The 12978-nt window shown below is 40.7% G+C and overlaps 2 protein-coding genes across 3 annotated transcripts in view; both read right to left on the bottom strand.

Moving 5' to 3' along the window:
- The window catches only part of LOC101854366 (polypeptide N-acetylgalactosaminyltransferase 5), a gene marked incomplete in the record, with an annotated part of 53448 nt that overhangs the window by 27605 nt on the left and 12865 nt on the right, over positions 1-12978 (bottom strand).
- LOC101853889 (polypeptide N-acetylgalactosaminyltransferase 5) lies at positions 3806-11563 on the bottom strand. 2 transcript variants are annotated; one of them, XM_013088882.2, is made up of 3 exons: positions 8433-8682; positions 6665-6782; positions 3806-4228 (listed from the first exon to the last, which is right to left on the bottom strand). In XM_013088882.2, exons 1-3 carry the CDS (start codon positions 8513-8515, stop codon positions 4001-4003), a joined length of 429 nt encoding a protein of 142 aa, XP_012944336.1. In that variant the 5' UTR covers positions 8516-8682; the 3' UTR covers positions 3806-4000. The 2 variants fall into 2 exon arrangements, with proteins under 2 accessions (XP_012944336.1, XP_035828640.1); XM_035972747.1 differs by lacking the exons at positions 3806-4228; positions 6665-6782 and adding an exon at positions 11181-11563 and having other exon boundaries at positions 8372-8646.

Raw genomic sequence — 12978 nt, 5'->3', positions numbered from 1 at the left:
TATCTATCTATCTATCTATCTATCTCTCTATCTCTCTATCTATCTATCTATCTATCTATCTATCTACGTGTATGTGTCTGTCTGTTTGTCTGTCTGTTTATCTGTCAAGCTATCACACACACTCACAAACACACACACATACACACATACACACATACACACACACATACGCACACACGCACACACACACACACACACACACACACACACACACACACACACACACACGTATACCTTCACACTTGATCATCCTCATGACTCGTACCTAGTTCACAATGTAGAAAGTTTAACCAAATTCCAAATTAAAAAAAAAATCTCTCACTAAACATTAAAATTTATTTCATCAATTCAAAAAGGGAAATGAATTTAGCTGACATTTGAATAAATAAAAGGACTCTATCTCTCTTAAACTACGTTGTGCTGGGTGGTGTGTTGGTAATCACATGAGATGTCCGAACCATTTGATTCTTTGGTGTTGGATGCGATGCATGACATAATTTGTACCCACCATATAATTATTATTGAGGCTCATAAATAAGGTCGACCTTTCCACAACTCCCTAGCCTATTTATAGTCGTTTTTGTTCATGGTTTTTTTTTTTTGTGTTTGTTTTTGTTTAATTTTGGCAAAGCTTTCCAGATTATGGAATCTTGGTATTCAAATGCTCTTTCACCCATAGTTTAAAGTTAAATAGATAGTAAAAGAATTAATTTCGTTTTGTCAGCTGAGAACCTTAAACTGCGAGGTGGAACACAAAACAAAACGAATAAATTGAGTTGAGTGGATTTTATTTTCTTCTGACAAAAAAATGTGAGGCATCGTGGTGAAATCAGGCGCTAGTCAAAATAATGAAATCGAAGAAATTGGCATTTTTTGGGCCAGTTTGGAAATATTTTTCGGATTTTGGTTTTTGACTCAAAAACTTTGTATGTCTATTCAAAAACACTTTTAAGTGTGGATTTTATAAGAAAACGTTGATTAAAGGCACGAAAAATGAAAATTGGAAGTTTCCAAGAACTCTAAATCTATGGAAGTCACCAAACTTTGGCGGCCATTTTCTCGTTGATTTTACCACTGAAACCAGGCAATCCCACTTCCTTAAATCGCAAATATCTCGACTTCTATTCAAGGTAAATGGATACTTTTTTCATCAAAAGCAAGGCAAATAAACAACCTTTAGGATGATACCAATAACATGATGTGCTAAAAAATTTATTGACAAGCGCCTGATTCCACTGTGTTAAGACTCAAAGGGTAGCTCTTACACCTTCATGAAGGAAAGCGTGAGTTATTGTCAAATGTCGTATCACGCGGTGGAATCAGGCACCCGTCAAGTTTTGGGCAAATAACTTAAAGCTTGTTTATTTGTCTTGATTTTGGTGTCAAAAATACTCATCTATCTTGAATAGGAGTCGAAATATTTGCCATTGAAAAAGGTAGGGTCGCTGGTTTCAGAGGTAAAACGGGCAAGAAAATGGCCGCCAAAGTTTCATAATTTCGAAAGATTGATTGAGAGACCTTGGAAACTGCATATATTCATTTTGTGTACCATAAATCAAACGGGTTTTTAGAAGTATAATACACACAGGAATGTGTTTTTTCATTGGTCTTAAAGGCACAAAATAAGAAAAAATCCCATTAAAAATTACCCATTGGGCAGGAAAATGCCAGTTTCTTCATTTCGATTATTTTGACGAGCCCTTGATATCACCACGCTGTCTCGCATAATATATCAAACAAAATTCCAAGGACATTTCACGAATACATCTGCAATGTGCACTGGATATAAGGCTGTCTTACCGCTCCTGAAAAAGTTTCATTGACAGGGATGTACAACTCAGGGTAGGCCTCTTTGAGGTAATACTCAAAACTTTTACACTGAAGTCTCTGTCTGAGTTCTTTACGTGAGGACACGTCCCCAAAGTCTATCCCACTCTGAGGGAGGGAAATGTGACATTGTTCTCATCAAATACAGAAATATGATAATAGCGTATTCTGACACAGTAGAAGAATGTAATAAAATACCATCATCATCATCATCATCATCATCATCATCATCATCATCATCATCATCATCATCATCATCATCATCATCGTTGTTCGGAAAGCAGAGTAGAAGGGAGAGTCTTGCTTGATTTTCAGACAAATATTAAATGTTTTAAAATTGTTCAATAGACAAAGCTCAACGTTTTGCCTCTTGGGCTTCATCATCATCATCATCATCATCATCATCATCATCATCATCATCATCATCATCATCATCATCATCATCATCATCATCATCATAACGAAGGGTGCGCTCTGGAACAGACGTCGACAATCATGGTTCGCAAGTTATTTCTCTGTTTAGATGCACCCCAAAAGCCTGTGCTGTCCTTATAGATTTACCTCATTACTCGTCCATTCAAGCTCCCTATGTTAGTTAATCTTGATACACACAGAAAATTGAAACATAATATGCTCGCCTTTAAGCACAAGGGGGCTATCAGGAAAAATTCTGTTTTGAGAAAATCGACGGCAAAGTTTATGCCCCTTGTTCTGTTTCTTTAAAAGACAAGGAGAGTTTTCTCTATAACCAAATAAATAAACACACCAATGAAACCAAACTTCTTCTATAGGTAGGGCAATGCTCACTTTGGGTGTAGGTCAAGATTTCTGAAAAAACCACGAACTCTGGGTTAACCCGTTTGTCCTTAAAAGCGACCATGTAAAGTAATCATAAAATGCAGGAAACTGTTTGCCATTCCCACCATCTGTGGCCCTATCCTCTCACGGTAAATCTATCTGTACTCACCATCTGTGGCCCTATCCTCTCACGGTAAATCTCTCTGTACTCACCATCTGTGGCCATATCCTCTCACGGTAAATCTCTCTGTACTCACCATCTGTGGCCTTATCCTCTCACGGTAAATCTCTCTGTACTCACCATCTGTGGCCCTATCCTCTCACGGTAAACCTCCCTGTACTCATCATCTGTGGCCCTATCCTCTCACGGTAAATCTCTCTGTACTCACCATCTGTGGCCCTATCCTCTCACGGTAAATCTCTCAAGGTAAATCTCACGGTAAATCTCTCTGTACTCACCATCTGTGGCCCTATCCTCTCACGGTAAATCTCTCAAGGTAAATCTCTCAAGGTAAATCTCTCACGGTAAATCTCTCTGTACTCACCATCTGTTGCCCTATCCTCTCACGGTACATCTCTCAAGGTAAATCTCTCACGGTAAATCTCTCTGTACTCACCATCTGTGGCCCTATCCTCTCACGGTAAATCTCTCAAGGTAAATCTCTCACGGTAAATCTCTCTGTACTCACCATCTGTGGCCCTATCCTCTCACGGTAAATCTCTCAAGGTAAATCTCTCACGGTAAATCTCTCTGTACTCACCATCTGTGGCCCTATCCTCTCACAGTAAATCTCTCTGTACTTACCATCTGTGGCCCAGTGGCTAAGTGAGTAGTGAGTTTTGACTCAAGCAATGTCAAGCAAGTGTCGGTGACACGGGGATCAGATGGGTGGTCACTGGAGTGTGTCCTTGAGCAAGACACGACAACCCTAGCTCAAACTACAGGGCGCTGCACAGTGGCGACCGGCAGTGGCATTGTTTGTAAACTGTTCTGTATTTGTGTAACAGTGTGTATTTATGTATGTATTTATGTATGTATGTATTTGTGTATGTACGTATTTATAATTATGTATTTATGTATGTATGTTTGCCATTGTAAAACAAAGTGCCCTTCTGGGACAAATAAAAGTGTAATTTATTACTATTATTATTATTATTATTATTATTATCCTCTCACGGTAAATCTCTCTGTACTCACCATCTGTGGCCCTATCCTCTCACGGTAAATCTCTCAAGGTAAATCTCTCACGGTAAATCTCTCTGTACTCACCATCTGTGGCCCTATCCTCTCACGGTAAATCTCTCAAGGTAAATCTCTCACGGTAAATCTCTCTGTACTCACCATCTGTGGCCCTATCCTCTCACGGTAAATCTCTCAAGGTAAATCTCTCACGGTAAATCTCTCTGTACTCACCATCTGTGGCCCTATCCTCTCACGGTAAATCTCCCTGTACTCATCCATCCAGACCTCCGCCACCCTGAGACAGTTCCGGGTCAAAGTTCGGTCAAAGTTTTGACCCACGGAGAAAGGCAGAAGAACTCGGAACATGTGACCTACGTGTGAGCAAGGGATCATCTCTATACTCCCTCCACACATCCACGCCTGGAACAACAGATTACAGGTGAAGGTAAGAGTCAAGAAAAGTGACCCTCCTGCCCCCTCCCTCACCAATTCCAGCCCCTAAAAAAATAGAAAAAACACCAGTCTCGTCATTGGTGCAAGCACGCTGCATCTTTCTCCGTTGCCCTTGTTGATTTCAAACGTATTAATTTGGGTCTCTTGCAGCGGCCACGAGCCTACAAGTAAACAATGACCTCGCACCGACAAGACAACTCATGACTGACCGGGGAGCTGAGCGGGACTCACAAGGCTGTCCCTGTAGAAGTATGCAAATTTAGATGGCCAAATTATGCAAGAAAAATGCAAAATTAATTATGCAAAAAATTATGCAAGTTACCGTAACACCATTTGCGACATATTTTGCACTTTTTCAACAAGAATTTTCATGTTTTATATACAGAAAAATTGAAAACAGAATATATCAGTATCGCTAGTTTGTTGAGTATTTGGAAAGAAAACAATACCAGTCAGAAAAAAAACAACAACCAAAAAATATAATCTCTGTAACTTTCAAAAGTAGACCTATAGAGGAAAGAAAAATGGAAAAAAGGACATCTGGACCTCTGATGCTGGCACATCCCTAAAACCAGGGACACCTGTCAAACATGAAACATCAGCAGACATGAGAACAACTTTTGATTATGGTAATTAAAAAAATAGAATATGCTCAAGGAACAAAAGCCCTAACCCATAACCATTAATAAAGATCTTCTAACAAGGGAAATACCCAATTTTTCACTTAAATGAGACTTATTATGCTGATTACTTCCCTTTAGTCACATGGCGAGGCGTTAATTGTTTTGTGAAAAATGAAAAAAACGTGAAAAAACGCGGGGAATCCAAAATTATGCAAATGTTGCAGACTTACGCGAAAAAACGCAATTGCATAATCCTACGGGGATAGACAAGGAGCTAATCAGCCGCCCAACTCGTCGGCCAGTCAAGTCGACAACTACACACAAGACAAGACACGAGGTAAGGAGTGTGCCCCTCCTACACTCTGCTACTTCATGCCACAAAAGATGCCACTAGCTTGCTATAAGAATGAGAGGGTTCGAGTTTTACTTAAACACCAAAAACGTGTTGCATTTTCCTTGAAGTATAACGGTACTGACCCCCTCAACAAAAAAGAACAAAACATCAAGGTTGGTATTGTCAATTAAAGCACACGACACCATTGCCCATTGCTCTTCATTTAGTTTCAAACTAAAACAATAAATGATGCACACCATAATGAACCAGAAATCAGCCAGAGAGCACAACGTAGAATAATATCATAATGTAAGGTATTTTAGTTTAGTTTTAGTAAAAGTTTTACGGCCCTTGCAACACAATACGGTCATAAATGTGTCGAAGATTTTACGCCGCAGCCACAGTATACCGTGTTTCCACAAGCTCTTATGGCTTCCGCTGTGATGTCATCTGGTCCTGGGGCTTTGTTCTTGGGGCTGGTCTTGAGTTCTTTTTCTATTTCACTGAGAAGTATTAGTGGATCTGTTTGATTTCCGTAGGATAGTTGGAACTCTACTTGTTGTCCGTAGCAAGCGTCTGGGTTGAGCAGTTCTTGGAAGTAATTTTCCCATCTTTTCTTGATTGCATGTTTGCCGAGAATGGCGTTTCCCTCTTTATCATTTATAATGCATGTCGGGTTGTATGGGTCTTACCTTATCTGCATGCTCTTCACACTTTAAAAAAATTCTCTTGGGCTTTCCTTACAGATTTTGGTCAGTTTCTCGCCATACATTTTCCATGCATTTTCTGTAGCAGTTTTGATGATTCTTGAACTGGGAAGCAAAATCGTTACCTACGATTTTCTAAAAAGAGCATTTTTCGGGATAGCCCCCTTCTGCTTAAAAGTGATCAATTAGTAAGTTAGCACATCTGATCTAGCTGACCGACATTTCGCTACCTCAGAAATTCAAAATACTATCTGATATTTTTAGCCATCTTGAGATATTCTTGAGGTCAGAAAGCCAAATCTCTACCTGCTCAATCAAAATCGTAAGAATAATCGGAGTCATTATATCAAAATATTCATAGAATTGCATGGCAAAAAACGTTACATATTTTGAAACTAAAAAAAACAACAAATTGACGTCAAACTTCTCAAAACTAGGTAGTGAGCAGACAGAACTTCGTAATTCGGAGGTAGCGAATTCTATCCTGAAGGCACCACTTCACACACAATGGATAGACTAAAGGAAACGCAGCTGGTGTCTGTAGAGGGTCAGGGAGAGACAGCAATCTGCGTAGAAAAGCCAGAAGAATATCCAACCAGCTGTTAACTGGCATATCAACTAGCTGACCCTTTCAAGGATCCTGGAGAGGAGGGAGGAGCAGTTATGGCATTGTGCCGCCTGCAATGATACCTATTCTCCAACCAAGTAAGTAAAGTAAGTAAGATTTCTATTCAACCACCTTGAAAGAGAGCTCCATGTTTTCACATCCCCAGATTTGGAGTTCTGGGTCATAGCCGCCCAAACGGTTGAAGTTGTTTTTGGATACGGCGAAGCAGCAGCCGAGGTGAGTGGGCATTCTGGGGGAGAGAGACAATTGGGTCGTGATGGTGGTAGTGGGAACTTTTTTTTTTTGGGGGGGGGGGGGGGGGGGGAAAGAAAAATGGCTATTTTGTAGCTTTATGGGGGGGGGGATGGGTAACGTGATGGTGGTAGTGGGCATTTTTTTTGGGGGGGGGGATGGGTAACGTGATGGTGGTAGTGGGCATTTTGGGGGAGAGAATGCGTCACGTGATGGTGATAGTGGGCATTTTGGGGGTGAGAATGGGTCACGTGATGGTGGTAGTGACATTTTGGGGGAGAGAATGGGTCACGTGATGGTGGTAGTGGGCATTTTGGGGGAGAGAATGGGTCACGTGATGGTGGTAGTGGGCATTTTGGGGGAGAGAATGGGTCACGTGATGGTGGTAGTGGGCATTTTGGGGGAGAGAATGGGTCACGTGATGGTGGTAGTGGGCATTTTGGGGGAGAGAGACGACTGGTCACCTCGACGATTCAGTTCAAGAAACCTGTAGGCCTATGTCACTTGTTTCTAAAATCGACTTCTCTTTTTGCTTTCTCGTGGCTGCAGATCTTTCTCCGACACAGTGACATACAATTTTGAAGTGAGGATCAGACTGTAAAAATAAGATATCATATATCTTATTTTTTATGTTTGTTACTCTCTTGTAACGCCTCTAATCTTTTGGCGCTCATATGACCTTATGTAGTTGCGAGCTCCGTAAAATCTCTACTAAAACTAAACTAAAATGTTTGTTAAGTCTGTACATAACCCAGCGATGCGAGACAGCTGAACAAGTGCGCCGTGCATCATAAGAGTTAATTTATTCCTACGCTGCTAATTTGATGGGATTTCTCGTTGTTGCATTCCCGCACACTAAAAACAATTTAAATTTTTTTAAAAGAAAGAAAACGATAAAAAACAAAAAACAATAAATTTCTTTAAAACTTGCTTAGTGCAGCTGCAAAGTAGGGTGTGTATTGGCGGTGAAGATAGACGAAATGCGAAAAACTACCTCATTTGCATGTATTAATATTATTATGCTAAGCCGTGTGTCGAGTGGAAATTTTTCATTGTTAGAAGGGTTTTACTCAATTAAATTCAAACTCCAACTCTGTGTGTGTGAAAAGTTTTTCTCGTAGTATATCAATTATTCGTTGTGCCTTTTCTTTCAACGACCTAAATTCCCATTTGTCTCATAAATAGATCTACTGTACTCGAACTGGAATTAATTACATTTTACTTTTATTAACGTGATTTACAATTAATTATCTCTGCTTCTAAATTGCAGCACTCATTATTGTCTACTTGGAGTTGTGGTGTAGCGGTTAGGTTCTTTACCGTTGTACACAGAAGGCATGAGTTCTTAACTGAGTGGAGAATATGCACACACACACACACTCACACACACACACACACACACACACACACACACACACACACACACACACACACACACACACACACACACACACGCACACACCCACAGACGACCTTAGTGCTACTGAGTAGAGAACATGCACACACAGGAAGCCTGAGTTCTTTAGTTTTAGTAAGTGTTTCACGGCACTTGTGACACAATTAGGTCATAGAAGTGCCGAAGTTATTATTTTGACGAGCGCCTTATTTCACCGCGATGCCTAACAAACTTTAATTATCTCCCACTCACTTGACAGGATCTGCCCAGGTCTTTCTCTCCCTTCCGTCGGGCGGTGTCATAGACATCCAGTTAAAGATGAGATTCCAGTCCATGCCTCCCCTCAGCTGCTTCTGGGTAGGCTCGAAGTGGTAGGCAGAGTCCTGCCAGCCGATGACGTCAGTCGCGGGCACAGCCACCACAGTGTAGTCCTCGCTGACTCGTTGAAGGAGGGGTTCCAGCCAGCCTGGAGAAAGGAACAAACGTCATCATCATCATCGTTGTCGTCGTCGTCATCATCATCATCATCATCATCATCATCATCATCATCATCATCATCATCATCATCATCATCATCATCATCATCATCATCATCATCATCATCATCATCATCATCATCATCATCATCATCATCAGTGGATTCAGTGGATTCCAAGCCATGTTGGAATAGAAGGAAATGAGGCAGCAGACCAAGCTGCTAATGAAGCCAGAGAGATCGAAGGAGACAGACGACCAACGACATACAGAGGAGTCTTTCCAATAATCAAGAGAGAAATCAGAGACCCACCATGTAGAACTAAGTACCAGCACCTGAAAGATGTGTATTCTGGGTACTCCTATAAGCGGGAACAAAAATATATCACATGTCGCTGGGACCAGGTTGAGCTAACGAGACTGCGGTCGGACCATCATTGGAGTTTAAGATGGTATAAGAACTTTGTAAATGAAGAGGTCAGCCCATGTTGCCGAAGATGCGGCCATGAAAAGGAGGATACCAAACATGTTTGAATGTCCAGGAACAATGGCAATTCGAATGGAGTTATTTGGACGAGTGGAGGTGCCGCTAAGCATATTGACAATGGAGCCGAAAAAGAGCCTCGCTCTCGCTCGAAGATTTCTCTGGGAAGTCCGTCAGGCCCATTAAGGAAACAAACAAAAAATCATCATCATCATCAAGTACCAGATCTACAGCTGACATCGACGGTCTTGGTTCTCCATTCATTCTTTTCTTCAGATGCTCTTTAAAAACTGAATTGCTCTGATTTTTCCCTGTTACCAATCTGTTTAGCTTCCCTAAGTAGGCTGCTCTGGGTCTACCCTAAGCCCTGCTTTTTTGCCTCCAGTATTGCTAGTGAGAGCTAGAAGTTCAAGACCTTTATGTCTCTTAAGATGTCCTAAAAACGGCATTTGTCTTTTTCTGACTGTTTTCATATGTGAGCGTCCCACGTGGGCATCAAGTACTCCCTAATGTAGTTTCTGTTCCTACCTTGAATATTCTCAGCAGTCTCCTACGAAACCACCTTTCTATTTCTTCTTTTAAACAAACAATAATAAAGAAAATAAAAGAGAAGGAAAGAAACAAGAAAAGATGTTATCCTGAAGCAAAGAAGAAGCAATAAAAAAGTAAAAATGAAAAGAAACGAACATTCCACTTTTATTGACAGTAGAGGGGCTTAAGAGTATATTACAACACGTATGTAAATTAATAATAGCCACTGATTGCGAAGTTTGAAAAAAGATAAGAGAAGCATGCTTGCAAAAATAATAGCCATAATTTAAGGTTTGGAAATAAAAATGTGGACGAGAAGTGATTCAAGCCAGCATTGAGAATAGAGGGAAAAAAAGAGGAAAGAAATATATTTCTAAAATTCCAATTATGTCGACTGCTAAGGGGAAATTTGGGTTTTTGAGTTTGTTTTGCTTTCAAAGATAAGATGAATGAGAGGCTCGAACCAGCCTTGAAAACTGTTAAAAGAAGAAAAAAAGAAAGAGAAGAAGAAAAATAGAGCAGGAAAGAAAAAGATTTTTTAAAATTAATCACTTTTATTGATCATGGAGGGGAATTTGGATTTGGGTGTGAATAACGAGTTGCACTCTTGAAAAATAACGGTCATTTAGCGCTGGGAAAAGAAGGGTGTGTGGCTCTAGCCAATCGGAAGAAAGGGACAAAAAAGAAAGATGATTCAATTTTTATTGACAGCAGAGGGTGGTGTGGCGAGCGATTAGTGCGCTCGTCTCCGAAGTGGAAAGTCCGGGCTCAAGCCTCGGTTCGGACACATATTTTTTTCGCCCCCTCCTGCCCACCTAGCAGTAATGGATACCTGACTTCGAGTTGGGGAAGTAAAGACGGCGTGGAAAGGAACTGGCCGCCCTACCACAATATGCCAAAGGCCCAGGAAGTTGTCTCAGTAACAAGGCAATCCCCAATGTCCGGATTGGATACGGGAACAACTGTACTTTTTAGAAGGGAGAAATTTTAGTATCAGTATTCATAAAGAGAACCATGCTTGCAAATGAACGGTCATTCAGTGCTTAGTAAAGCGAGACAGACATACAGAAATAAGAAAAAGAGTACAGATTGAGGCTCAACCAGTTGTGGCATCCTTGGTGTTATTACAGTAGATACGATAAGATGATATACATCTTTATTGTCCAGATCCTGGCACATTGGTTTGGTGTTTCACCACGTACACACACACACACACACATACACACGCACACACACGCACACACGCACATACGCACGCACACACGCACATACGCACGCACATACGCACGCACACACACACACACACACACATACACACACACACACACGCACACACACACACACACACACACACACACACACACACACACACAAATATGCACTTACACGCAGTGTGCTTTCACTCACAAACAGGCTGAAAGTATTTCCACTGTTTAAATTTAGGCAAACTTTTTCTTCAAAAGCGTCGACTTTTTCTTTTCATAATTTATAATTTATTAGTCCCCACTGACCTGCATTGACCTCACAGTGAGCGTCCAGGAATACAGCGACGTCACCAGTCACGTGATCAAAACCAGCCAATCGTGCCTTGATGAGACCCGACCTATTGGACATGCGCACTAGCTTGACTTTTCCTTCAAAGATGGCCAGATAGTCATCGAGCGGTTGATGAAGATGCTCTAGGGGGAAAAAAGAATAGATTTAATGTGAAGAGATGTTGACATAAAGCGGTCAGTAAGGTCTTTGTAATTATACAAGTTTAAAAAGTACAGTCGAACGTGTGTAAGACAGCCACCCATTGTCAAGGAGAAAAGTGGCATTGTAAGACTAGTGTCCGTCTAAGGCAGGACTGATCAAAATGAAGAAAGAAAACTATTCCCTTCGAGATCCCAACCGAGGGTAGCTGCATTGTTATTGTTGTTTTTGTTGGGTTTTTTTCGTTAGCTTTTTAATTATGTTACTAATTTTGGGCTAGGGTGACAATAAAGCGAAATGTGTCAGACAAGGATGACCGAGCGCCGTGTTAAAACAAACACATGGGTCGACACCACTCGGAGAACGAGCGATGCTTCTGTCGCAAGTTCATGTTGACGTCCATTGTTACTTTGTTACAGACTGAGTAAACAGTGACCGGTCACCTCACTTACGATTTGTGTAGGAGTTGTGGGCGGGGCTTATGGGTTATGAGTGATCACACGCTTACCTCATCAGCAGCAGAAAATTTATTGTTACCGATTTATGGGTCAACAGTGGGAAGGGCTTACACAACATGATCGGTTGGAGGGACTGTCTCTAACATAAACAACAACGACAGGGGATTGGTTTATAGCGGCTCGTCAAAATCGTCAGTGGCCATTACATTATTAGTCACTTCTAAGCACAAGGGGGCTATCCCGAAAAATGCTGTTTTGAGAAAATCGAAGGTTAAGTTTTTGGGCCGTTGTTGTTCAGTTTCTTTAAAAGACAAGGAGAGTTTTCTCTATAGCCAAATATACACACCAATGAAACCAAACTTCTCATATAGGTAGGGCCATGCCCACTTTTGGTGTAAGTCAAGATTTCTGGAAAACCCCGAAACTGGGTTAGCCCGCTTGTCCTTAAAAGCGACCAATTATTTATGACCAAACGTCGGGAGATGAGAGGGGTGGCCGTCTGAGACAGTTGATATTCTTTGGTGTGATAATGTTTGTGGGGTAAAATAATATGGCGGCTGCGTTGGACAGGTGCCTGTTTCACACAGTGAAAATGTAATAATAATATAGAAAAAAACGTAAGTGCGGAAATGGAAAGTGGCCATTTGTATAGGTGGCCGTATTATACAGGAGGTTGTCATGGCAGGTTCGATTGTATTAATATTCTGCTGTGGTGAAGGAACTGAACCTGAAATTATTTCTGGACTTGTTGTTTCGAAAATGGTACGGCTTTTAGCTTTCTTTATTGTTTCTTTATTTTCTGGGCTTTTAAAGAACTTTGTGTGTGTAAATCTATGTCTTTGTTTCCTTTTCTCTTTGTTTCTTTTTCAAATTTTTTTTTGGGTGTTGTTTCTTTGCCTCATTGTATCTTTGCTTCTTTTTTGTTTTTTAAACCACTGTCGTTTGTTTCTTTTTTTCTTTTCGCTTCATTATTTCTATTTCTTTTTTTTCTTTTCGTTCTCTGTCTTTCTTTTCTTTGTTTTTGCGCACAAAAGATCATGGCTAGTTGATGTGATCAATCAGCTGATAGATTTACAAGAATCAAAGCCCTAAGAGCCTGTGTATCTTTAATCGGGGTTGAGCGCTATATAAATATCATTTATTATTATTATTATTA

Source organism: Aplysia californica, unplaced genomic scaffold (assembly GCF_000002075.1).
Source record: "Aplysia californica isolate F4 #8 unplaced genomic scaffold, AplCal3.0 scaffold00824, whole genome shotgun sequence".
In the NCBI taxonomy this organism is placed as follows: Eukaryota; Metazoa; Mollusca; class Gastropoda; order Aplysiida; family Aplysiidae; genus Aplysia; species Aplysia californica.
Note: the sequence above shows the minus strand (reverse complement) of the source record. Positions and strands in the feature narration are given on the sequence as shown.